This window comes from Megalops cyprinoides, chromosome 8 (assembly GCF_013368585.1).
Source record: "Megalops cyprinoides isolate fMegCyp1 chromosome 8, fMegCyp1.pri, whole genome shotgun sequence".
NCBI lineage: Eukaryota > Metazoa > Chordata > Actinopteri > Elopiformes > Megalopidae > Megalops > Megalops cyprinoides.
In genome coordinates, this window is record NC_050590.1 from 28,512,801 (window position 1) to 28,537,588 (window position 24,788).

The 24,788-nt window shown below is 42.9% G+C and overlaps 1 protein-coding gene across 3 annotated transcripts in view; it reads left to right on the forward strand.

Annotated features, from left to right (window-relative positions):
* Positions 1-24,788, forward strand: part of LOC118781744 (myotubularin-related protein 13-like) — a 113,653-nt gene that overhangs the window by 78,925 nt on the left and 9,940 nt on the right. For 2 of the 3 annotated variants that reach the window (XM_036534771.1, XM_036534772.1), the window contains exons 17-29: positions 2,059-2,127; positions 13,359-13,529; positions 13,985-14,259; positions 15,391-15,563; positions 15,761-15,834; positions 18,165-18,360; positions 18,636-18,763; positions 20,244-20,419; positions 20,528-20,655; positions 20,768-20,969; positions 21,151-21,347; positions 21,763-21,903; positions 22,767-22,850. In XM_036534771.1, coding sequence (XP_036390664.1) covers positions 2,059-2,127; positions 13,359-13,529; positions 13,985-14,259; positions 15,391-15,563; positions 15,761-15,834; positions 18,165-18,360; positions 18,636-18,763; positions 20,244-20,419; positions 20,528-20,655; positions 20,768-20,969; positions 21,151-21,347; positions 21,763-21,903; positions 22,767-22,850 — 2,014 coding nt within the window. Of the gene's footprint in view, positions 1-2,058; positions 2,128-13,358; positions 13,530-13,984; positions 14,260-15,390; positions 15,564-15,760; positions 15,835-18,164; positions 18,361-18,635; positions 18,764-20,243; positions 20,420-20,527; positions 20,656-20,767; positions 20,970-21,150; positions 21,348-21,762; positions 21,904-22,766; positions 22,851-24,674; positions 24,750-24,788 lie in introns of all 3 variants that reach the window. The other variant, XM_036534773.1, reaches the window with a different exon arrangement.

The following is a 24,788-nucleotide window of genomic DNA, read 5'->3' on the forward strand; positions in this document are numbered from 1 at the left end:
CCAGATGAACCCCATGACCTTTCACCTGTATAAGGACACCATAGCTCAACTCCTTGATTTTTCTCATCATGCGCTCCACTCTTTGAGCTATTTTTACAGTTTGGACTTGTCTGTGAACCTCTGTACCCTGCACCAGTGGAAAGGATGCCAGTAAACAAAGTGCTGGGGCTGCTCCAAACCCAACAGCTTGTACAATCAGACTTGGCCCAAACCACTGAAAGAAAGGCCTAACCTTAGGAAATGGCAAGAATGCTGTTTGGTCCATGGGGGGCAGCTTTGATTTTTTGCTGAGGCACTTATGTTTCGCATTTGCTCATTTCCGCACATTCCTCGTTGTTTGCGAGGGAGAGGGAGAATTATCCTCGATAAAAGATTCTCCCACCCATTGGCACGTACAGCTTTCCTATCCTAGTCCCTTTGTTTCTTCCTCTTCTGCCACAGAAGAGAACTCTCACCAGGTATCAACAAGCCAAGTGGATCTGTGTGTGTGTGTGTGTGTGCGTGTGTGTGTGTGTGTGTGTGTGTGTGTGTGTGTGTCTGTGTGTCTGTGTGTGTGTCTGTGTGTGTGTCTGTGTGTGTGTGTGTGTGTGTGTGTGTGTGTCTGTGTCTGTGTCTGTGTCTGTGTGCGTGTGTGTGTGTGTGTGTGTGTCTGTGTGTGTGTGTGTGTGTGTGTCTGTGCGTGTGTGTGTGTGTGTCTGTGCGTGTGTGTGTGTGTGTGTGTCTGTGTTTGTGTGTGTGTGTCTGTGTGTGTGTGTCTGTGTGTGTGTGTGTGTGTGTGTGTGTGTGTGTGCGCAAGTCTGTGTATGTGCATGCATATGTGCATGCTTGAGTGTACGTGACTGTGTGTGCATAAGCCTGCATGCGTGCATCCTTGCATCTGTAAGGGATCAGGCAAGGAGGCCTTGAGATTCAGCACCAAATCACGGTCAGCCACACTATTCTGGCACCAGGTTAAAGGCAGTCTTCCAGCTACCATTCTCATCTGGATTTACCAAAAGCCTTTGGATTCTCAAAGAGAAGAAATAACGTGTAAATCATCAGGCCATCAGCACTCTGTCGGCATCCTGTCACTAGCCTCCTCTTCCCCACCCTTGTAATAGGCTACCACTCTCCACATTCTTATTGTTTTTTCCAAACTGATTCCAATCGTATTGTTACAATATTACAAAGCCATTGTTACATACACAGAACATTTTAATAGTACATTAGGGTAAAAACTGATTTAGCGGCACATTGGTTGAAAAATAATGAATGCAACTACATACTCTCCAGCATTGTTTCTCATACAACGTGGATGTTATATTTCAGTACCACAGCAAATTTAGAATGTGAAATAATCCTTAATTTTTCCACTATGGTTGATTCCAGATGGCCTATGCTGTGACCTGTTTCAGGATTGCAAACATAAAATTACTCCTAAATTCTTAGACACTAATGATTATATTGGAGCAAGGATTATATAACCATATTGAAAGCATATGTACCAACTGCAACTGTTGACTAAATACTGTGTGGCCATGACAATGCCCCTATGGACATGAATCACTGAAAGATCAACCTGAACTCTCTGTAACAGGAAGTATGTGTTAACAAATACCAGTTTGCATGGAGGACAATGCACAACTTTTCCTTATTCTCTAGTTTATTTTCTTTACATGTTTATAGATGTCTGTCTTTGTAAATTCAGGTTGAAAGTTCAGTTTATTTTTATGTAATTAAATTGTGACTGGTAGTATGTGGTTTTTTATTTAACCTTTATTTCACCAGGTTTGTCCCATTGAGATTAAAATCTCTTTTACAAGAGAGAGCTTAACTTTTGCCTCACTTTAACATTTTTAAAATAAGCACATTTAAACATTGAGATTTTTTTAAGAATGATGTCAGAGACGCTCAATCATGTTTCTCCCACACCAGGATAACCTCTGCTTTTTCCTGGTTCAAAGTTTTAAGTTCTGCCTTTCCAAGGCCTTGCCATTCCTGACATGAGACACAGCACTTGTTCTGGAAATTGTGATGTCAGTGTCAGATCCCTCACCTTATTCCTTTTTTAATCTGCAGGACTGCTCCAACTCTGAGGAGTACACCATTGCCGCAGCCCTGCTGCCCCTGACAACAGCCTTTTATCGAGTAAGTCACAATTTCATGGCTGAACTCTGGATGGCAGCCCTCTTACACAGGGAGTTGGATACCTTTGCTGGAAAGTGCAATTTCATATCAGTGCTAATCTATCAAGGGCAGAACAGCACACCACTCACCCCAAGCTGTGTTGTTCAATAGAGGATATTTATAGCTGGATGAAACAATTGAAAAAGGATGGGCTTGATTACCCAGGTGCCCCGGGACTCTTCCTGTAAAGATGGGCACTTGATGGGTTACAGACTAATGTCAAAAATCTGCAGCAGTATAGATGTTTCCCCATTCACCCCCTGCCTCGAGCAGTCAGTTAAAGAGATAATACTTCAGCTGACAACTGTATGAGACAGAGCTGAACTTTGCTTATGTCCTTTTTTAGCTCCTATGATTCATCCAGTATAGCAGCAGGACAATCATTCAAGGCCTAAGGGCCTCTGTTTTTTGTGGATTCTACCCCTTACACTCACCGTGGGTTACTGTGGCTTCCACCACAAGAATGAGACACTAGGGCAGTGGGCAGACTAGGCCACCTTGTTTTGACTCCATTTGCACAGACAATAAGACAAGCTAGACATAGCCAGACTCCTGTCACTTCCAGAGGCACTAAGTAACACATTGAGGGTATGAAGCCAGCATCTCAGCAAGTATCTTGTACATTCTGTAACCATTGTTGCAGCTCACTGAAAAAGAATGGGAGTAGTAAGCCCCCAAAGCTAAAACTTGTGCTAGCTAGTTGGAATATATCTGTAACTGCTTTTAGGTGGTGATATCAAAGTTGTGTTTCTCCATTACAGCAAATTCTGTCAGCTATTTTACTTTTGTTTTAAATTAATAACTTTGTACTAGTGATACCTACTGTAGTCACTGTAATCCTCAGACACAAAGATCCAAGGAGCTCACATGTGTGGAAATCCATTTACTTGTTTCAGTTACTTAAAGTTGCCTACAATCAAGTTTATATGGACATAAAAAGGGATGCATGTAAGGATATATTTCACAGGTAAGCATAAAAAATGGCCTCGAAGCATTTAGAGAGAAGAAAATAAGTTGTTGTCTGCACTCGAACCTGAAAATAAATTGTTCCGTGCTTCAGGAATGGCCTGCGTAACATATTGCACCTCAAAAAAGAGGAAAACACAAGTTCATTGAAATTTGTGTGTCAGGCTCATAATCGGTTGTTGAACGATCAATAAATCATGAAAGAAAAATAAATAAAGAAAAAACAACAGGGAAGATCCTGTTGTCTTAAAATGCCATGCATCACTCACTCATTACTCACATGATTTCCAGGAGTCCTCAAATCCATCCACTGTGCCATTGCCAAATATTGTTTCTCAGTGGGCTTCTGCTTAGCCCCAGTGCATGCTCTTGGTTGAAAAGTTAATATTGCTGGACATGAAAGCATCTTTGTGTCTTTGTCCGTTGATGTTTCTGCACCCCCTTGGTAGTCTGGGATAGTGGGGGACCTGCACACAGAGAAGGGAAGGAAGCCAAATAGTAAATGAAATATGTTGCAATGTACTGGGAAATATGTTGTTCACCTCAAAAATATATTGCTAATACATTCAAAATATGGTGTCAAGGTGGGAGTATTTAAGCATCTGTTCATGCGGCCCTGGATAACCAACTAATCCTACCACCACCATGTACAACAAAAGTAACTATAAGAACATAGTAGACCAACAACATCATGCCCAGACATGCAAGCAGACATAAGCACTGACCTTTTCTAAAACCTGCACTCACAGTCATCTCTGCCAAAGAAGGGATTTCTACTGTGAAACAGAACATCTTAGCCGAGCGATGCAGCAATCTCCAATGTGACATCCTGTGCCTTTAGGAGACACACAGAGGAAGTTCCAAACACCGCCCAACCATATTTGGTGTGGTCCTAGTCACTGAACACCCTCACCAACAATATGGCAGTGCCATGTTCGTTAAAGCAGACTCATTTACAGAAGCAACATCAATGTCTGAAGAGAATAACATCGAGGTTCTTACAGTTGAGCTAAACAACATTGTAGTAACTGCTGTCTACAAACCACCAGTAGACTCAGGTTCCCCTACTCTGTTCCAGGTGTACACAACAAACCGCAAATCACCATCGGAAACTTTAACAGCCATAGTATCCAATGGGAGTACAAAGAAACCAACAAGGATGGTGAAGCTGTAGAGAAATGGATGTACACCCACCAACTCGGTCTCATTCACGACCCCAGGCTCCCACCTTCATTTCACAGTGCTTCACAGTGCCCGTTGGAGACGCGGTTGCAATCAAGATTTTGCCGTTGTCACCAACAACATTGCTGGAGTGTGTAAAAAGTTCGTGTTGGATAAGTTTGTTGAACTAGTAAAGAAGACCGCTCAAAAACATATCCCATGAGGCTATAGGGTTGAATACATCCCTGGACTTTCTGAAGAAAGTGCTAAACTCTATGACGACTATGTAGACATGTACCGGACTGATCCTTTCTCAGATGAAACAAATGCCAAAGGCGAGGAAGTGATGGAAAGCATTTCTCAGGAACGCAAGAAAACCTGGCATTCTTTGATTGAGTCAATGGACAAGACACTGATTTCAGAGTTGTAGGAGAAAGACTCTCCAATGCTGTCAACGAGTTGACACCATACTATGAAGAAAGCCACCTTCGTGCTAATCCATCCAAGACGCATGTGTGTGCCTTCCACCTTAGAAATAATGAAGCCAAGCGCCAGCTTGAAGTTACATGGTCAGGAACAACCTTCAAGAACTGCGAGCACCCAGTTTACCTTGGAGTCACCTTATACAGATGTCTCTCCTTCAGACAACATGTGGAGAAGACTAAAAGCAAAGTGAGCTCCAGAAACAACATCAATAGTTAACTGACTGGTACAACTTGGGAAGCCCAGGGTACTCTGAGATCTTCTGCTATAACTCTTTGCTACTCAGCTGCTGAATATGTCAGCCCTGTATGGGAAAGATCTCCCCATGCCAAGAAGCTGGATCCTCCTCTCAATGCTACATGCCACCTGATCATGGGCATTTCCCCTCCTGAGATCAGACACAGAATATCTAGTATGAAAGAGCACCAGCACGAAGTAAGAGATGAGTGGCATGCTCTGTTTGGTCATGTGCCAGCCCAGAGTTGCCTACAATCAAGAGAGAGCTTCTTGCACAGTGTCAACCCACTTGAAGCCTCACCAGAAAGTACCAGAGTTCTAAAGTGGGAGGAAAAACTACAGCACCCCTCACCAGCAGACAAAATGTTCTTGAGTATACAAGAAGGTCTTCCACCAGGCTCTGATTTACATTGGACAAAGTCGAAATGCCTTGGACATTCCAAAGTGTGCCTAAACAAATGGGGATACCAAGACAACCAGGATCTCACTGTATATGTCGTACAGAACCACAAACCATGGAGACCTACTAAGATGTCCATCGTTGGGGCACCAATGCATGGCACAGGGTCTTGCAGAATACGATGATGTTGCTGCAGAATGGGTTCAGTTTTGGTTGAATCACATCTTGCTTTGTACATGGACTCACCAAGAAGAAGATTCAAATATATTGGGCAAATTCAGAAATATTTTGCAATATACCAAGTAAGCAGTAATTTCCAATATATTTATTGAGCTAAAAATATGTTCTCTAAAATTAATTCTCAAAACATTGTTTTTTTGAATAGGAGAATTCTCCAGATTGATGTTTTCATGATTACAGGTCTACATGAAGCTATATTGCCCACATCTAAGATGACACAAATTGACATCAGGAAGAATGAGATCATATGGTTCCTTGCATTTACTGAATTCATATTGAAAATGCTTGTTTCAGAAAGTATCACATACTGAGAGAGCACCAGCTGTGAAGGAAAATTAATAAAGCTATTAGTTTAACTATTTTGCACAGACTAACTTTCATTTGTAGAACTATTACAGCAGCATTACAGAGCAAAATAACCACAAAACCAAAACTAGCAGAGGTAGGTCAAACAGGGATTTTCTCCCAAACTAGCTCAGCTGTTTAACTGGAAAGCCCATATGAGCAATCTTGGACTGTTTGTAACATTAAGAATACATTTTAATTAGGAGTGAAATGAACAATGGAGCTGAGGGCTTTTCGTGTAGGATTAGGGCTTTTGGTAGGATCAGGTGTGGTTATTAAGCCTCTTTGGGGATTCATTGAACTCTGGCACAGAACTATCTGAAGGCGGTCACAGAGACCATTTGATCTTTCCGCAGACATCAGAAAAGGGGAAGAGGGGGAACGTTAGGAACCCAAGTCCCAAGTGTCTCCACATTCCTCAGAGAGAAACAGCGTCCGTATAATCAAAAACAGAGGGATCCATGACCCGGGGGAATGTGGGGAGAAGATATGGCGCCTCAGCAAATTCTCCACTTAATTTTGTTCCTCATTTAATTTTGTTCCAAAAATCTCTGTGGGGGGTGAGGCAAGGAAAGCCGTGCTGATCTCACTCTCATTTGCACTCTGTCTGACATGAGTATCTCGTGGTTCATTGCTAGCCTGTTTGTCAGACTCACTTTTCCCTCTCCTTTTTGTTGTTGTTGTTTTTCTGTTGGTAGTGGGAACACTGACATCCCCAAATATTGAAAGCTTGGCTCAGCTTGAAGTATCTAAGTCCTCTGCTTGAATCGTAAGTTTGTTTTGGCAGAGCAGAGTGACGTCCATAAACTCTGGAACTATCTGTTGCTCTGATAAGTGTTCACACGAGGAAGGCAGAATCACCACTGGACATGAAGTGGGCTGTATCAATCCGCAAAGCTCTTCAAACGCACACCATTCTTTGTCACGCCCGTGGAGATTGAAGACTTGGTATTTACTGTAAGGCTATGTGATGCTGGAGGTGACGCTTTGTGGATTTACAGTTCCAGACAGCAACCCCACACCACAGTATAAGCATAGCCAGGAGTGCCTGACAAGACAGCTGGAACTCTTCCCTAAGGCATGAGCTATCACTCCCTATTTCTAGTCCATTGTGTTACTGTTTTTGAAAAGAACAAAAAAGATATTAAGATGATGGCAGATTTGCACATGTTGTGAGCTCCATACAGCCTGTATGGGTCATGAATGCTCTGGTTTAGATCAACCCTTTGACAAGAGCCACAGACCATAAAAAGAAAACTAGAGCAGGATTGAGAGCTCCAGCGCCTTAAACCTGTTCATAATTCCAAAGAGGTATAGTTGAAAACGTCAGGAGTTCCTGGAGAGGATTATTTTCCCCTGCTTTTTCAAACTGAATTGCTAGGTAATGACAATATGCTTTGCAAATTATAAATGTGTTAATATCATTTTGAAGCTCACCTGAGCCTGTGGCACACCTTCTTTGAGGGGTTTCTGAAGAAATCTCTCCAATGTGGAAATAATACAAAGTTTTTAATAATATTGTTTGAGAGGTTCCAAGGAAACTGAAGAGAAGCAGTAAGGAGCAACTTCTAATATATGAGGTTTTTGAAAATATGCAGTAATCACAGAAATGTGAGAAATGGCAGGCCACAGTTTTATCCAGTGCCGTTCGTAATGCTTTCCAAACTTGGCATTATTGATGCATCAGCAGAACAACGGTAACCATTTGATGTACTGTTCATATAACTGCCCTGATCTTCAGTTGTCAGAACTGTCCCCTCAGCCACTGACCAAACTCATGTGCCCAGATTTTGAGTGTCAGACATTCCTGAAAAGAAGGGCCAGACATTACTTGTGCAAAAAAGAGCCTCTGCAGGATGAACTGGTTTGACCTCTGAACATCTATAGGTTGATTTACATTTAAGCATCTTCAAAACTGTTTTAGTTAATTTCTGTTATATCGCTGGCAGATCTAACCACCAACAGAACTGTTAGCTGTTCTGTACCAAGCAGTTGTGATAGTACGTGTGAAAGTAAAAATAGCTGTGGCACTGGTGCTCTGGTAGATTGCTACGTGCAGTTTGATGGCGATGTGTACTTGTGTAGGACACCTCTTGTCATCACCTCCTGCCACAGTAAAAGCTTCAGCAGTGCAAAGGCGTGAAGCGTAGTGGGGTCTGAATCTCTGACTCTCCCAGAGGTGGGTCGCTAATGGAGCTGACATATCATCTGGGTCTCCAGCACCTGCCCCCTCTCTTCATTGACATCATAAACACAACAATCCAGCATGCAATTGCATAAACTACATTGGCATTGGACATGGAGGAAATATGGTGCATGTTGTGTCACAAATGTATGTCAAATCATTGATTTCTGTAGGATCACTGCATGTTTGATTGGGGGATTGGGGCTGTGCTTGCTTTTGCATAGCCCACACATTTTGTTTGTTTTGATTGATAGAGCTTATCTCCTGTAATATGTTCTGACTCTAAAGCTGCTTCTACCTCTCTAACCTAGTAGGACTCTGAAACTGCCTCTCCCTCTCACTCCATCATGTCTCTGTCATATGCCTCGACAGCATCTTTGTTAGACATGCTGTCTCTATAACTGCCTCTGAAGTTAATTTTAGCCTAATAAGCCCCCTGTGTCTCCTTCAACCCTATCATCATCAGGTGGAATCTTCAGCTTGTTTGGGAAGCTTATGAAGGGCTTTCATACAGACACATAGAAACATCCAGCATATTTTTAAGGAGATGTTCCTTGAACTTGTAAATGTAAAGGTTTTGTAGAGTTCCTTTTTATTTGGCTATTACTGCTCTTGCAGCACGGTGCAGCTATTGCTCACCATAATCCAAAGAAGCACTTGGTTAATATAAGAAGTGACTGAATTAAAAGTCACAAGATTAGTGTGCTCAGTTTCCCAGCAGGCAGCTGAGGCAGGGCTTTCTCCTCATGCCCAATTTAAGAAGCAGGGAGAGTGCCATTCTCTCCCAGTCTCGGCCTTACATAGTCTCAGAGCAAGCTGGCCAGTTCCTGTTGGCAGCATCATGCCTCACACTTCGGTGTCTGGCTGGCTAGGATGGCAGTCTGCATCCTTTTGGCTATGCTCTTTGGTCACCCCCCCCCCTCCAAGAGACTATTGCGTTAACCTGAACCCTTTCCAGGGGCTCTACGTGTGTCCTTGTGGACCAGGTCGTTCTGAGGTCAAGGTCTTCTCACTGGAGCCACTGTGACAGGAGAAAGTTGGAAGTGTTCTGCGATATTCCTGTTTCTGCGCATGTGTACGTGTATGCGTGAGTTTATATGTATGTATGCATGTATGTATGTAGGTGCAGGTATGTGTTTTTGTTTTATTTACACAATGTGCACACAATGACGTTGTGGCATTTACCCAGCAACAGAGCTGTTTCCATTCATTTGCCACAAGGCAGATTTTTCTGTAGTAAGTTTCGATCCATAAACTTTATATCTTTGTACAGAATTGCAAAATGCATGATGGAAAGATGGATTAGTCCTTGGGGATTTAGCAGTGTGGCCTCAAATGGCACCCAAATAATGTTGAAAGGTTATTTACAAAAAATTAGATGTCCTTGATGGGAATTCACTGATTAAAAAGAGGGTGATGAATTACCACTTGCAATGTGTCTAAATCTGTTACCAAGTGTCAGGGATATATTTTCTCAGCTGATGAAAAGATGAGAAGGAAACATTAGGGACACAGTGGTTTGACCTTGGCTGGGCCACCTTTCTGTGTGTAAAGACTGTGCTCTCTGCTGTACGAGGCCTTAATCTCCCACTGATGGGAGTACAGCATGGTTGTGTGTCTCAGCCCCCTCTCATTGGGTAAAGACTGTCTGCTGTAGAAGGCCTGGCCATCTCAATAGCCTGCCCTGGTCATGTGTTTCGAAGCCTTCACATTAGGTGATTAGCTCTGCTGTATGAGACCTTGCCATCTCACTGATGGGGGTTGTGGGCTGATTATCTAGAGCAGGGGCTGATACATATCTATGATTAGCATCCATGACTCAGCGAGGCACTTTCCTGTACTCAGTCTTCCCACAAGAGACAAAACCTGTGCCTTCATGTACGTGCAATGTAAGTTAAAGTGCAACCGGGTGCATGTTCAACTTGCAGAAAGGTTTGGTAGCTTGTTCAGTGCTTAAGCTAAATGATGAATACTATAACAAGGAAGAAAGTTAGCATTCACAGGCGGAAAAGTTTATTTTTATTATTCTTAAATACTCTTACTAAGTTCTGCAATAAGCTGCAGTCAGGCAACACCATGACTATTATGAGACATTAGTAACTTCCTATTCTTTCATTATTTTACTTACCATTGTTCATCCTGCTATTCTTGTGTAAATGAAGCTCCATAATACATAAAATGCTATTTTAATTTAAAGTAATTGCAGCCAGTTTTTGTTCATTAAAAACTCAAACATAAGGATCAACTTCAGTAACCAAAGGAGACATTTTAACTTTCTTTGCCACATTTCACTATACAGAATTAATTGGGCCACAACACTGACTGTCATGTCCTCATATTCAAGCGGTAATATCTGCAAAAGTTTTATTAGCGTATACATAGATTTCTTGTCCTTGCTGCTGCACAGAAAAAAATCTCAATAAAGGCCATGGTCAAGGGCTAAATTTGACTATGTAATCAAGGATAGGAGATGGAAATGTTTTACATTCGTTTACATTCTTCCTGCTACACAGTGTGCAGCTGAAGGATATGAAACGTGATAATTTTCATCGTGAAGCCATTTCATATTTGAGGCTTGATTCAAAAAAATATTCCTAGATGACCTTTGCATCTCTTAAGCCATTCAAAGCAGAGTTTGTCTTTTCTGTGTTTACTTTAAGCAGTAGAATATTTATAATTACTGAAAGTCCTTCATTTATCTGATGTGTTGGGATTGTGCTTTTTCCAGTGGAACATGTTATCCTGTTCCATTCTATTTTCACTGTTCGATATGTGAACTCACATATTTTCATATGTAAATATATACTCTATATCAAGATGTTTTTAGATGTTGTCTCCGCAACATGAACTTCTTGCTTTATATGTACAGTTATCCCTTCCTCAACATGGCTAATCACTCACTTTTGTCCAAATAGGTTGTTCTTTTTTAATCTGAGGTCCTTGCAGCTGTTGTTTGTTTTTATGAGATGCACAGAGGTTTGCCTCTGAAAAAATTGTTCTTGCTGTTTTTTGTACTCGTGAGTTGTTATGAAGGAAGTACTGCAGTACTGTCCAGGTACATATAAATTGATCATTATGAGATTTCAAATGTTCAGGTACACACAAAATTGCCTCTGTTTCCACTTGTATTTGATGGATTAATGCATACTTCCTCCCAGTAACTTGGACCATCCATTTTATTTGTGGTTGCCTGGTGTTACTCAGCTGGGTTCCTTGAACAAGGACAGACAACCTGCTTTGGACCTTTCCTTACTCAACATCTGTCTAACTGAAAATCTTTTTGTGTTCTTGTATTGTGGTATAACTCAATTGTTTGGACCTTTCATAGCAAAGTCCCTGAAGATGAATTGACCTTTTCATCATTTAGAAGACTATGATTTTGTTTATGGCAAGAAAAAGCAAAGATATATTGGGTGCAACTCGGTGGCAGTTGTAGAGGAGCAGCACAGAGGTGTTGCTAGCGCTGCACTGGGAATTCTGAAAGTGGCCTGGGACTGCACCCACTGACCGCCTCACCCTACCACCATCATTTTGATTTGCACTCTCCCACCTGTTTATTAATAATACTAATCCTGTTAATTACCCATCCCTTTCTGATACCAGATTGCTGATAGCCTCCCTAGACATTGTGTGTTACTGCTGTCTACCTGATGCACGGGGGCTGTTTGGTCACCCACAGCAGGGTAGTCTGACAGCAGACTGATCTTGCTTTGTGTGGAAGATGGAGAGGAACTGTCAGCTCCCACATAGTCTCACTCTGTTTGCTGCCAGCAGAATGTGATATAACCATGATAAAGACATGTTATGAAGATGGCCCTTGGGATTGTATGCCATTTTGTCTTTCAATGGATATCATAGAATAACAATTTCAGTGCTGTTTTTTTGTAACCAATGTTAAGTGGCTGAGTGACTCCATGTTTATATCTACAACTTAATTAAATTAGTCTAGACAGAATAATCCGTTCTGAGGTTTCACAAGTCTATTAGCTTGGATAGAGCCAGATTTAGCTATCTCCTGAAAAGCATTACACCATGTAAGATTTGTCTCTTTCCCTAGAGAGTTTTTTCCACCAGTCTGTATTATTTATGAATTAGCATTTATTGGAGGGCAATGCATTTAAGGTTGAATATGTCCAGAGGGGGGAAGAGAATGTATTCCAGTTAGCTCTAACATTAGTGTTGTTTTCCCTAATTCACTAATGAAATAAAGCCATACTTAACCAAATACATATTTTTCATTGTCAAATATGTTTTTGAGCACAGTGCAGATAAGAGGATTATGAGTGCATTTTTGAATTATGCACCAGTATGACATATGGCAGGGGGGGCACAATGGGAGATCGCACAGCCTTCTGCTGCCCTCTAACGGGAACAAGACTTCAGAAAGAGCAGGGTGTAAGTGTCAGGCTATCTTCCATAATGTTAGACCTTTGAAGGCCACTTTCTCTTTCTTCTCTTCAGCTGAGACAGGAATCTTATGTAATAAATAAAAACCTTGTGTGTGGCTCAAGAAATCCACACATCCCTCAAATTTAAGTATGGGGAAATTGAGGGAGGGGTGTGGGCATGGCCTTATACTTAAAACGTGGTCATTCTGTAAACTTCCAGTGCATCCATGGACTGAGACAATATAAGTTGTACGTTTGCAGTAGAGCATATATGTTCTTGGTTGCTGTTTTTCTTAGGATTAAGAGCTTTAGAAGATATCACCTTGTGATGAGTCCTCATGGTTTTTGCAGAGCTCAGTGTGTTCCTTCTTTACTCAGAATGTAAATAGCAGGTGCTCTGACTCGCATCCCAGACCATAGGCACACTCATTCACAGTGCCCAGCAGTCCTTAAGGAGGGGGGGTCATAGGAGCTGATAAAAACACGCTGATTTATTTTCCGTGGAATGTTGGGGTTCTGTGGAGCTCTGTTGCTTATGTATCACAATGGTTATTTTCATAATTTTCAGTAAATATGTTATGGCCCTTTATGCAAGAGTTGTTGACTGTGACCCAGGTGTTTTAGTGGGGAAATTTTACCGGAGCTGTGAGGTCGCATACAAACTGCAAGCAAAAAGCAGAAACAAGAGCTGGAATGTTAAACTAGTTAATCGGTCACAGTGCACCCAAATGGTCTGTATCTCTACTCCTGCCTGATTTTGACCTTGGTTTCACCTCTTGTTTTGCAGAAGCTGGCCCCAGGAGTGAACCAGTTTGCCTACACATGCATACAGGACCACCCCATCTGGACCAATCAGCAGTTTTGGGAGACAACATTCTACAGCGAGGTCCAGAATCAGATCAGAGCCTTGTATCTGACCACACCAGAGGAGAAACCAGGGATTACAGCCAGACTGACGGTAGAAGTGTAGATGTATTCCCTACCAATCAAAAAAGTTTTTTTTTTTTTTTTCATTTGAAGTATATCTGCATGTAAGCCACTGATCTCAAATGTAAAGCAACAGATGGATGTATCAAAACAAGCATTTGTAGAGGAGAAACACATTCTCCTGATAGCATTCCATTGAATGATCTTAAAACGTTTATGTTATGCAATACCAAAAGTTTCATGGAAAAAGTTTATGGCAATCTTTCCTTACTTGTCGTGACATCTGTCCTCACACTCATTGCCTGTATGCTAAATAAAAAGCAGTAATCTTACCAGTGATAATTAAGTAAGACATAACTGCTGTCTGTCTTTCTTCTGCTGCCTCTCATATTGTATCATTTTTGTTGTTTGAAAATCTGAAATGAAAAAATTTTGTGTTGACATAACGTTGACAGGCTTTGCACCCTTCCTGTTCCTCGCTCACAGGAGCATGATCCCTCACCCCCCACGGGCCGATCAGAATCAGAGCACACGGCCATGGACCTGGCAGCGGAGCAGCTACGTCTGTGGCCCTCCCTCAGCAAGGAGAAGCAGCAGGAGCTGGTGAAGAATGAGGAGAGCACCGTCTTCAGCCAGGCCATCCACTATGCCAGCCTCATGGTCTACCTGCTGGTGCCCCTGGACAGCAGCAAGAACAAGCTGCTGCGCTCCACACCCGCTGCTGACTGGGAGAGCGGCAGCAACAGCATCGTCACCAACAGGCAAGTCCACTCCAGAGGAGAGAGCTCCTCTAACATGTATGGTTAGATGAGATCTCTGATGCTATTGGTTAGATGTTTTTATGAGTAAGGGAGTCCTTTGAAGGCAATGGTCCCAGGGTGGCTCAGGGTTATGGAGACAGAGGTGTTTTCCACAATGCGTTGCGAAATCCTCCTCTGCTAATAGAATGACTCCTTCAGTAATCCACCTCCATGCTGCCGACTCCATAATTAGTGTATGGATTTAATTTTCTGTAATATTTATGTGTTTAACCCAGAGGGACCAGCTTTGCTATTTAGTGGAACTAAATGGAAGTGCAACCAATTTTAAAAGCTCAACAGTAACAGTATCATGCAGGAGTTGGGGAATTTCCCTGTGTGGATTTTCCCAGAAAACAAAGTTGCTCTGCCAAACCCATTTCTCCTCAGAGTTTTCCCTTTCATTTTCCCTGCCATACAGTAGCTCTGTAACACTGTACTGGTAAGATCTGCCTGCACAGACTTTCAGTGTTTTCAGCATGGCTTTACTGCTGGAACTCACATCTGCATCCTCAACTTAAGGCTTTTTTGTTCAAGCTATTCCCAAAAAATTCACATAAAATGGGCAGGGACAGCTTGTTTAGTTGGTATTGTTAATTTCAGATGAAAAAACAGAAATGAGCTCAGATGTTCTTTTTTCTTCGGTTGAAGTTGTAGTCATATTTGTTGCCACACACACAAACACAAAGACATGCACGCACACGCACACACACACACACACACACAGACGCACACGCACAGACACACACACACACACACACACACACACACACAGACACAAACACAAAGACACGCACACACACGCACAACACAGACACAGACACGCACGCACACACAAACACAAAGACATGCATGCACACGCACATGCACAGACACACACACACACACACACACACACACACACACAAACACGCACGCACACACAAACACAAAGACATGCACACACACGCACAACACAGACACAGACACAAACACACACGTATATTTATTTATATCAGATGATTATGCTATATCAGAATAGGCCTTAATCTCCCTGTGGATGTAATAATTGAGAACTGTGTTTTGCTCATCTATTCAACTGTGCTTTATCCATAGCATTGCGGGTAGTGTGGCTGAGAGCTTCGATACGGAGAGTGGCTTTGAAGACTCAGAGAACAGCGACATCGCCAACTCTGTGGCAAGGTTCATCACGCGCTTCATTGACAAGGTGTGCACTGAGAGTGGGGTCACTCAGGAGCACATCAAGAATTTGCACAGCATGATCCCAGGTGGGTTAAGGGTCCAACCCTACAGTAACCACACATGCCTCCAGTAGTGTTTGAACCTCTAGGGCAGTTTTCGTTTTTGCTTATCTGAAACCAAATCCTAGAATTGAAGCTAATGGCTTTAAGTTAAAAACTTGATAGTTTCAGTAAGTGGAAACATGCAAAGGACGTGTGCTGATAGATCTTGTTCTGTGATTTAGGCATTGTGGCTATGCAGATGGAGACATTGGAGTCTGTGCATCGGGAGAGCCGCAGGCTCCCACCTATTCAGAAAGTGAGTATTTCCCGGGACTCTGTCCCACATCCTGGTACTTTTCCACATAAAACATTACTATAGGTTAGTGTTCTCTTAGAGGATGAAATACAGATAACAACTAATTAGCTTATTCTAATCTTGGTGAATGAATAAATGAATTAACCAGACGGCTTTGTGGAGATAATGCATTAGAATCTGAATGACTTTGCATACAAGTTACCTTCCCTGTATAGAATCATTTTTGTCGTTGAACTGGAACATCTACTTTGTCACATTTTTCCTACTTAAAAGAAAGTTACACATGGTTTGGCCTTATCAGTCCAATTCATTACCAGGTGTTTCAAAAGGTGTTGCTGTAGCACCCCACTGTGAATGATTTAGGTCTGCAGCCAGTCATCTGTCTGGGGAGAGAACATTACCTACAGTTTGTTACAGGTAACATATTGAATGTTTTGAGTACTGTAAAAAGGTGTAAGCATGACCCTTGTTGACCTTTCGGGGTGAAAATTTGTGACCAGTAAAGCTAGACCTTGGTACCACTTTGCCTTGAGTACAGTGAGAGGAAGACAACAGGGTTGTTTTGGGATAGGGGATTCGTTAAAAAATGGAAACTTGTCACAAATTGCGATGCAGTTCAGAATCATGACCTGAGACAATGTGTCACATAACTTCCCTCAAGTGGCTACAAGTCAGTTCCTAGATGTTTGTGGACAGCAGACCCCCAAAAGTGAAATAGCCTCCATCTCATCCAGGTGCTCCAACAGACCTTTAGCAAATTTATCACCCTGACTCTGGGCCTTTGAACCCAACTGGGACCATATTCACTATGTCACGTATAAAAGAGTGGAAACCTCTCTGTAGAACATCTTTTTCCATGAAGTGGTAAACAGCTGCAGCTGTAAGGTATGTGACTGGCTGAATGTTGTCATATTCGGGAATCCTGCAGCTCATTTTGAATACCCTTCGGGGAGCCAATCCGGCCTGTGATCTAGACCACTCTGTGTGCTCAAACCTTGCATGCTTGTGGAATGTGCCAGTGACATCGTGGCATTCCCCTCTGCAGACACCAACAGTGCTCCCTCGCGCCGAGTTACGAAATGTGCCAGCAGTCCCCCTTTGTGAATTCCAGAGCAGAAATTTATCTGTCTTTTTATGCATTTGTTGCGTGCATTGACTCTTAAGAATGTGGAATTTGTGATAAAAGGCCAAAGCCAGAGGAGTTCAAATAATAAAAGACAGATCAGGGGAAATGCAGGAAGTGTGTGGCAATAGCAGTCTTTGCTGGGGAGGTTGGGGCTGAAGAAGTGCATCGACACACAAGGATGAAATAGCGCCTGGCATTAAAGGTCATATGTCTTCTAACTCACAGCAGTGTTTGTTCAACTGGTACCCTTGTGTATGGAGCACAGATTACCTTGGCAGCCTCCCACAGTGTCAGTCATGCATTCTCCCTGTGATGGTGGGGGGGGGGGGGGGGTCTGTTGTAATTGTGATGGTTAATAAAAAATGTGAGGGCAAAACACTAAGAATTTTCACTGCCAAAGTGATACTTCATGATTTTCAAAAAGTCATGTTATTAGGCTTTTAATGTCCCAGCAGTAAAGTTTATTTCTTGACAGTGTATCCACTGGAAATAGCAATGAGTGTATTACAAATTGACTGTGTAGGTCTGCATTCACATAATGAAAATAAAGGTGTGACCCTACATGACCCCTGTTGAAATCTGCTTTGCAGTATTATTCCCCTACTGACAGAGACATCAGATGTGATCAACATTTTTGAATTTTGAAAAGGGATTAATAGATGGGAAACGGGCACTATTTCTAGCAAACTTCTGTCAGCAGAATAAGAGGATCTAGGTGGAAATGCATTCAAGGAATTTCCACACAGACACTAGTTTTTTTCAGTCAGAGTTTAGACATGGACTTGTTTACCAGGGTTCACAGTGGAAGCAGACACCCTTAGAGTATCTGAAAACAGACTAGGCTATAGGCAAAATGATAAGCATAGTTGGGTTGAAGGGCCTGTTCTCATTATTGGTAAGGGATTCCGTTCACTCAATGAATGTACAATATGCTGAGTACGTAATTTATGTCACAGCAACAAAAAACAGCTAAAAACATATTCACATCGCATTTATGTTGAAATTAAGGAGCCTCTCTACTACTTTCATTACTGTCAAGGTCTCAAGAGTAGTAGAGCAGAGTGGAGTCCAGATGGTTCCTGTTCATGGGGAGTTTCTGAGTAGAAACGATAAAATTCTCTTGTGGGTGCACATGCAACAGGACAGCTAATTCAATTGATGTGTGTGATTGTAACCACCTTCTGGCTTCTTCTCTGGTCTGCAGCCCAAGATACTCAAGCCCCCGTTGCTCCCAGGGGAGGAGTTTGTGTTGGAAGGTTTGCGTGTGGTCCTGGACCCTGATGGGAGAGAGGAGGCCACAGGGGGTCTACTTGGGGGACCACACATCCTACCAGCAGAGGGAGCTCTCTTTCTCACCACCTACCGTATCATTTTCAAGGGCACCCCTCATGACCCTTTAGGTATGTCTCTGCAGTAAAAATTTCTCTCTCTCTTAACATGTTTTGCATATTGCATTTAAATTTACTTAAGTGTTTTTCCAGGCACTGTACCAGTATGGTGCCCCCTCACCATACTGTTTACAATCTACACAAATATATTAGACCTGTTAATACTTATTTGGCTTAGTAAGATAATCGATTTTTTTAAGTGGATTGTTTAGAGAAGGGCCCTATGGTGGATTAATTTTAAGTGCTGTCCTTGAATTGACTAGCCTGATGTTTGTGTGGTCGGGCAGTGGGAGAGCAGCCGGTGATCCGGAGCTTCCCGGTGTCCACCCTTACTAAGGAAAAGAGGATTACCATCCAGAACCAGCTGCAGCAGAGCATGCAGGAGGGCCTGCAGATGAGGTCTGCCTCCTTCCAGGTACTATGGTGATGCTACTGATGAAGGTGCTTATGATGATGACGATGGTGATGGTTGTGGTGATTGATGTTCAGTTGTATTTGAGTAAAATATATTGTGCAATCCACATGTGCTTGGTCTTTCAGAGTACATGAAATGCTGTAAAAGTTTTTATGGTCCATTCCTATCTTTATACCAGCATGGACCATAAAAGCCCATTTGCAAGGGGGTCACTTGACCTCATCTGGCAGTGCGTGGTTATGCTGTGTGCTTTGCCAACAGACAAAGTCTGGGGTCCATTATCAGTCCGTCATTAAGTTCTGAAATGACCTGAGGTTTGCTGAACCATCAGACAGTAACAGGGGAGCAGAAAATGGAAAGGCTATAAACAATGTGGAGAAATGAGGGTCATTGCTCTGTTGACCAGACCTCACACTGAAAGGGGTTTATTGTATTTTAACAAGTCTGTTCAGTACCTTTCACATTGGCCTTTGGTTGTCTTTGAAAGAGAATTGTGTATCTGTACTGTCCTGATTTCATTTGTTTATTTATGAACTTATTTATTTAGCAACCCCCCCCCCTTTTTTTTTACCCACCATTTTGTAATTGACAGTTAGCAGACACCAAGCCTGTCTCACTACAGCAACCTGTGCGGTCACATAGGAGCTCAGGGCATAGGGAATGCAATCCTCCAATACACACCCCTATCCCCAATATTAGCTGAGCAACCCAAAGATGCCAAATGAGCCGCACAGAGGAGGGAACTGAAAGCAATGTGACAAGGGAACCCTTATCCACATATTCACCCCCATTCTGGTGGATGAAGCCAATTTGTTCCATTATTGGGGACTCGGTTGTTGTCAGCAGATGACCTGAGTCTTAGGACTTAGCCTGCTCTTGGAACAATTTATTGATTTGTTTATTCATTTATTCATTTATTTTTAAATCAGGTATTTTCTTTGGTTCAGAAACACAACTCAGTATAAATGTTGCTGATTTCCCATGAGATCAAGATGTGTTTGGTGTCTTGGTCTTCCTGGTCCAGATCTTTTGCAATGCAATGCAAACACATGTGCAGTGATAATGACCGGGGACCCATAATGATGGAACAAATTAACTTTGTTCCGCTAGGGGTTTGGGTGTGTTTGTTTGCAGAGTTCCCTCATCTCTCCACTGCAGTGCCCTTTAATGGCTCGTGAGGCACCTGTGAAGTCCCTCACTGATGTCAGTAGGGACCCACTCATCCTCCAGTTGGTGTGTGCCCTGCTTTGCTCCATTTGGAGTGTGTAAAGTAGCTGTTGGCTGCATCCAAGTGCATCAGAGGATTGCAGTCACCTATGAGAGTATACAGGGTGGTGTGAAGAGACCTGGTGTACAATTAGTAATTCAAAAAAATTTGGTGAAAGAGGGTAAAAAGCTTTAAAAAACACAGCATACATAAAGCTCTAAATGCACTAATATGTCCTGGATTTTGGAATTGGTGTTTGTCTCCACTGGACAGCTGATCAAAGTGGCCTTTGATGAAGAGGTGAGCTCGGAAATGGTGGAGGTCTTCAAGAAGCACCTTCAGAGAATGCGCTATCCCCAGTCCATCTTCAGTGCTTTCGCCTTTGCCGCAGGGCAGGCAGCATCCCAGCTTATCCTCCCCAAACAGAAGGAGAGAAACACGGGCTTCCGGTGGGTCATGGCTGCTTGGGCAATAAACACAGTCCTGCTATAGCCTCTAATGGAGGGACTGGCATAGCTTCTACCATTTTTCACTGGTTGCTCTCCATTTCTATGCAGCACTCTTTCTAAGACCATCGTCAAAGGGGCAAAGAAAGCAGGGAAGATGACGATTGGGCGGCAGAACACAGCCAAGAAGAACGAGAAAGGAAACCGTATGACATGGAATGAGGATGATGATATCTCAGGTGGGAACAGGAACAGCCAGAATAGGCTCACGTTTTACAGCAGCAGACCTCTTCCACATGTGATTTGACGGGTAGCGTGAGGTCCTTAACCTATGCGGATGGCGTATTCCAGTGTCAGATGATGGAGAGCAGCCCACCAGCAGCACCCTTAGGACCTCAGAGAAATCCACCATGGAGCAGCTTGTGGAACGTGCCTGTTTCCGCGACTACCAGCGCCTTGGCCTGGGCACCATCACCACCAGCTCCTCACGGTCCAAGAGTAGCGAACAGTTCCGGGTCACTGCCATTAACAGACTGTACTCGCTCTGCCGCAGGTCAGAGTTCACCCTCCATTCCTCACAATCACATCATGACTTGTGTAATTTTTACCACAGTTATAGTCTGGGGAAAATGGAATGATAAGATCTCTTTACTGAAGGAGATGCTTGGTTGCTAGTAGTGAACAAGACTTTCTTACACTGAGATTTTGACAGCTACACCTCCCCCCCTCCCCAGTTACCCTGGCCTGCTGGTGGTTCCTCAGTCAGTACAGGACAGCAGTCTACAGAAGGTGGCACGCTGCTACCGTCACAACCGTCTGCCAGTGGTGTGCTGGAGACACGCCCGCACCAAGGCTGTGTTACTTCGCTCTGGGGGTTTCCACGGCAAGGGTGTGGTCGGGCTCTTCAAATCCCAGAACCCCTCTTCCTCAGGTATACACCACACATGCTTATTTCACCACTCCCCTCTGCCCCTGCAGCTCAGGTTACAGGAGCTTTTTAGACTAAAGCCTCTATTAATCTTTTGTAAATGGCCAATAATACAATAAAACATAATATGTGAAATGTTTTAATTAATTTTACATAAGTAATACAGTGACTAATTACAATAATGTTTGAAATTACTTGCAGCTATATTGCTTATAATGTTGTTTCTTTTTTCATTTTTTGGTTAATATTAAATAAATTACTACCTTCTCAGTTTTGAGCACCATTAATGAGGGCTTTTGGTTTGTCACAGAACAGGTCAGTGCCCATAATGTAATGACAGCTTCCCTGTTGAGTAAAGTGAGAGAGGCCTAACAGTGGACGTTAACTTTGCTGACTGACGACTGTCGGTGCTTTCTAGCTCCTGCTTCCTCCTCTGAGTCCTCCAGCAGCCTAGAACAGGAGAAGTACCTGCAGGCCATACTGAGTGCAATTCCAATCTACTTCAAAACCAACGGCAATAACACCCTCACAAACCGCTCACTCATTGGCTTGTCTCCAGGTATCTGAGAGGCTCTAGAGCCTTATTTGTCACGCTGTTGTTTCCATGTTCTGTTTTGCTGTTTGTTTTCATGTCGCATTTAAACTCCTTTATTTCTGATAAGATTTCATTTTGGATTACTCACGTCTTCCATGGGGCATGGAAAGAGCCGCAGCATGGTCAGGTGTTGCGTAAGAGGGGCAGGACTGCAACCCATTGTGTGCTGGCTTCATTTACATTCTGGCGGCAGATTCAATGCCTCTGGATGTTCCTTTCTGCTCCAAAGCAAAGAATTCAGTCAAATGAATTATCTCTGGTGTCTTGTGGCTCAGCGCTAAGAGGCTTTGCCTGCGGAAACTAGAGTAACATCAATCTCTAATCAAGGAAAAGCACGTCAATCCTTTCCCATTAATCAAATCTAAAAGGAGGTGGATTAGGAAGAGTCCACATAACTAATAGGGTCACTCATCTCATACCTCTGAGAGTTCACATGGAGGTAAATAACATTTGCCCAATGACATAACATTTTATCTCAGCCAAAAGCTTAATCAGACAGTGGAATCAGTGCTTCTATTGTCCAAATGCATGTAATGGAAGTCAGAAGTTGAACCTTACATGCCTGATTTAGTGCTGAAGTCCCCTTTTACCTTGAATTTTCATAATCCAGGATAATCTTGCATATTTATATCCATTACTATGGTTTTGGCAGCCCTGTGGTAGTTGCGGTAAATGGAAACGGAGGGCCAGGTGATACCTCTCTGGAGGAATCGCAGGTGGTCGTAATGGGAAGCTCTTTCTCCCTGGTGCCATTTTGTCTCAATCGTCTGTGAAGAGTGTCGTTGTCCTCATGTTAATCCTGCCTCTCTTGCGTGGGTCCAATCCAGGCAGTGAGAGGCGAACGTCGAGGATGCCAAAGATGGCACCTGTCCACCTGGACATGCCTTTCTCCAACAGCTTTGCCAGAGGAGGTGAGTGGAGGGGAGTGGGTTTGGGGGAGCAGAGATTTATTTTGATGGTTAGTCAGAGAGCCATACCAGGGTCCCATCACTGGTTGCTGTGTCACAGTCATTTCCAGAGTCGGTGGAATCACATCTTTAAAAGGCAACCGTCTATACTTGATCCCTAAGACTGTTAAATTTGTCATCTGAAGGACGCCTGCACACTGCTGTCCCAATGGTTAAGTATAGATTGCCCTTCTGGATCTGCAGAGTCCAGGGTTACTCTTTCTACAGGGACGTTCCACAGGGTTGCTGTGGAAGTCCTGCTTCTCCAGAGCATGGACCGTCTCCAGCCCCAGCGCGCTGTCTCTGTTGGTCTTGGCTCACTCCGGTCCCTCCCCTGACAGGGCTGCCGAAATGAGCAGATGTTTTCTTCCAAAGCACTCGAGAGACAGAGAGAGCACGTAAATTGTGTTCCTTCAAATGCAAACAGTCAGCCACCCCTAAGATCAAGCTTTCTCAACCTAGGAGACCTCAGCCATGTAAATATTTGAAATTCTGCACTGACATAATGCTTGAAACATCCCAAGTGAGCTTCAGACTATACTTTAATTTGCAGTGAAATAAGCAGCATACATATATTATTTGTCAGAAAATACACTGCTGTGGATTGTACTTTACAATGATGCTTTGACTGACTTTTTAGCAGGTTTGGCAAGTTCTTGATTTAGGCCACACTGATTGCAGTTGGAGGTACTGCAAATTATATTGCTATTTTGCAGTTCTCTCTGAGCAAGCATCAATTTGTGACCCTCTTTGGCTGATGATGGGGTCAGAACTTCAGAAACATTTTGTTTCTCAGGGGGCTTTTTCTTGTTTTTTTGCTTGTTGTGTGTACATAGCACATCATTGTTTAGTCTTGAGGAAAACCTGCAGACATGCCGTCATGGCAACATGCTGATCCAACGTGACCCTCAAGGTCATGTGTGCTTGACAGAGATCTCCCCAAGCATGGGCTCCACAAAGGCTGGCGTTGGTCGCTGGCATGTGCCTGGCTGTCTTTACAGAGAGAGTCCTTGAGGATAGGCCTGGGTCACAAACTGTGCGTGTTCAGTTACAGGTCTGGTTCCAGCAAGTCTTGCTGAAACGTCGGGCATGGAGCAGTGGAGGGTTGCACTGACTGACTCATGAATCATTTCCTATTTTCATGTGTTTCAGTGCGTGATAATGAAGAATCAGCACCATCTCTGAGTGTAATGCAATCTCTCTGATCCCTTTCCCTTGCAAGGGAATGGGATCCTACATTACCGGCCTAGGTTGCATACAGTGATTGTAATAAGACTGCTACTAAAATGAACTTATGAATAAAAAAAAAACAGACTATTCCGCAAACTTAGCTTTCAGCATTTTTCTTTGTAGGGTAATCAGTTCAACTGTCACTGTATTCACTTTGGTTATAGATTCATGGAGGAGTCGCAATGTTTATGTGTGTTTTTTTTTTTATTATTTTCAGCCATTGACTTTGACCACACTAAAGCCCATTAGAGGTTTTTTTTTGTTTTGTTTTAATGTTGCTCAGTTTGATTTATTAAATGCATGTAATTCATGATCAAGCTTAACATGGTTTCTGAGTTATCCCACCCCTGTTTGTCATGGAAGAATTTTGAATATCCAAATCATATCAGACTCACTGTCCCAAGTAATGTGTGTTAATCTATGGCACCAGAATGTTTACGTCATCATACAGTCAGAGATGAGCCTTTGTGTTTTTGATTTCTGTCTGATTTGATCTTTCTGTGCCTTTGACCTCCCCACCTCCTCCATATCCCCCAATACCCCGCTCTAATATACCAGTGTTAGAGTACAGGGGTAAACTATTTACTCCCTCAAACCAAAAACCCACTGCTAAGGGGAGATTCCACAATCAAGGTAGAGTTATTATTCAAATTGCTTTTTAGTATTTTCTCT